The 2,500-nt window shown below is 38.1% G+C and overlaps 1 protein-coding gene across 1 annotated transcript in view; it reads left to right on the top strand.

The window, feature by feature from the left end:
* Nucleotides 1–2,500, top strand: part of LOC138024807 (adhesion G protein-coupled receptor B1-like) — a 93,214-nt gene that overhangs the window by 69,986 nt on the left and 20,728 nt on the right. Inside the window, exons 11-14 of the mRNA XM_068871986.1 lie at nucleotides 28–122; nucleotides 1,411–1,614; nucleotides 2,209–2,277; nucleotides 2,437–2,500. The exon at nucleotides 2,437–2,500 is cut by the window's right edge and continues 48 nt beyond it. Of these exons, the coding sequence (XP_068728087.1) occupies nucleotides 28–122; nucleotides 1,411–1,614; nucleotides 2,209–2,277; nucleotides 2,437–2,500 (432 nt within the window). The remainder of the gene's footprint in view (nucleotides 1–27; nucleotides 123–1,410; nucleotides 1,615–2,208; nucleotides 2,278–2,436) is intronic.

Below are 2,500 nucleotides of genomic sequence, written 5' to 3' on the forward strand. Positions count from 1 at the left end.
GACGTTATATATTATGCGCTTTTGTAGGCGAGTCCACAAGGAGGTGTTTAAAAAATGGCGTCTGGGGCTATCCAGATTATCGTCACTGCAGCAGTAAAGAATTTTATCAGCTGAGAGAAAAGGTTTGCTTATCACTCTAAGGTATAATAAGTGATTAATTTTTCGACGATGGCTCGTTGGTTTTCGGATAGGACTAACGGCAGTCGAAGCTAAGACTTTCCAAACATTAGCTTGGATGCTTTACCACTGAGCTGTTGGGGACAGTTACAGCCTGTAGTACGGAAATCAACTTTTCGTCATCTTAACAAGTAATTATTAAGTGGGTGTACGTTGGACGTCGAAATCCAAACGGATTTCGCCCCGCGTGTTGCGCATTGAAATCCTTCGTAAAAAATGAGAATCTACGGAAAATTTGCGATAGAATACTAGTCTTTTTTCGGGTTTTGTGTTCGAATTGCCAACCAAAGACCCAGAAATAATCTCACATTCACGCGCTTGATTTTTCCATAATTGTGATTATACCAACCACGTTTACAGGATTGGCTAATATGATTCAAATTTACTTTCTTCTCCTGCATCCTTTTCCTAGAAGTAGTAGTGTATCCGCTTTGTTGTTTTTTCCGTATCTTTTTAGCTTCCTAATTTGGGTATATGTTTTGGTTATTAGGTAAGCCTTTAGATCTGGCAACACAGATCATTCATTCCTCGTTCTTTTCTTTATTGATTTACAGTATAAAAAATGATTTACACAAATAGAATATAGTACAAAAACAAAGAAACATGAAGTGCATGGAAGTAAATTAAAAGGATTTGATTTGTCGGTATGCGGTCGCGAAAGTAGCAAAAGTTCTCTTATTGGCCACATCCATAGTCATGATATATAGTAGATTAAATTACTACAACATCTTACTAAAAGATGTCGTTTGCTAAGCAAACAAGAAAATGATAGTATTGAGATCCAATCGGCTACAATTGCCTAAAGTATTGAAAAAGCAAAAAATGACAAAGTCGAAGGCACAATTGGTCGGTGTTGTTCATCAAGGAACAAACTTGCCTTTGCTCTTTCAATGATGAATCGAATGGACAGAGGAATTCACAGGACAAAAGAATGCTCTTAAAACGGGTTCTTACTTCCATATAAAAAATATTGACACGATGATATGTTGTCTCCAAATGTCTGTGACAACGTGTTTGTGCGGTTGTACCTCACACAAGATGTTATTTGATTGATTTTTTTTAGAATCTTTTTTGTAAGACCCTGCTTTGAAATGTTAGCTTAATTGAAGAAGGTTCCAATGTAAAGAGGTCTAAAAGGAAAATCTTAGCATAACACTGAGGTTCTGTGACTCTCAGTAATTGTACGAACATTTTACTGTACAGCTCTTGATAAAGTGTTTCAATTTTTGCTAGATTAACAAGCTGTTCAACTTATCCTTGCCATCAAGTGACCAAATAACCAATGTGATTTCTGAGTTATCTGTTCTCACTAAACCGAAAGGATACGAAGCGATGATGGCTGGAGATATCAAAATATCAACTCAGATACTCAGCGAGGTTGTTGAGTATAACAAGAAGTTTGCAAACGGCAGTGCAACTAATCAAAAAAACATTGAAGTAAGTTAGAACTTTTTTTTACTTTAATGAGGCTTTATTTAATAATTATTGACCAGTCAGGCAATCCCATATGAGCTCTCCTCGATAGCATAAAATTGAATGTAATGTCGAGATTATCTTATCTTATCTATCTGTATCGTTGGGGCGTTATTGTAACAAGCAGGCCAGATGACGCTAAATATCCTTTAATAAACCGAACAGGATGCTACAGGAAACTAGCTTAGGGAGAAGAAGTGTAATATAATATTATTGCCTGGTCACTTAGATATCACGAGGGTAAAGGGTTAATCCCACATTAAATGGCGATCCACATGATCCTGCCCATCGCAGAACCCCCCCTTCCCCCCCCCCCCCGCCCCCTTCCCTTGTATACCACTGGTATGTGGAACCTCCTTGAAGATTGGTTGGCCCGGCAAGCTTAGAATACCTGGGACTGGTGCACGGGGAGAGTTTAGCCTTTTTGCACAAACTATCCGGCGTTTGCCACACGAGAAGCCCTTGAAAATGCAAATTTCCCTCAACCCTTTTCGTTTTATTTTTCCTTCTTTTCGTTTATTGTATCAATTTATATTCCTGTGCGTTTACCTTTCTCAGGGCTTTCTTCAGATTGTTAGCAATCTCCTTACTTTAAACAACGTGGAAGATTTTTCACAGCTTCAAAAGGTGAGTGATCATTACTTAATTTATTATTTACTTCTGTCGTCAACGAAATATCTCGCGCCTTTTGTAGGAGCTGATCATCCTTCTTTGTTGAGAACAAATCCCTACTTACAAGAACTACGTATTTACGGACTTACCATGATGAATTGTGTCTCTGTTTAGAGTGATAGAACCGCGACTGATTTGGCTCGGATCGTAGAAGACTTTGGACTTCAAGTAGCTAATG

Source organism: Montipora capricornis, chromosome 2 (assembly GCF_036669925.1).
Source record: "Montipora capricornis isolate CH-2021 chromosome 2, ASM3666992v2, whole genome shotgun sequence".
Classification (NCBI taxonomy): domain Eukaryota; kingdom Metazoa; phylum Cnidaria; class Anthozoa; order Scleractinia; family Acroporidae; genus Montipora; species Montipora capricornis.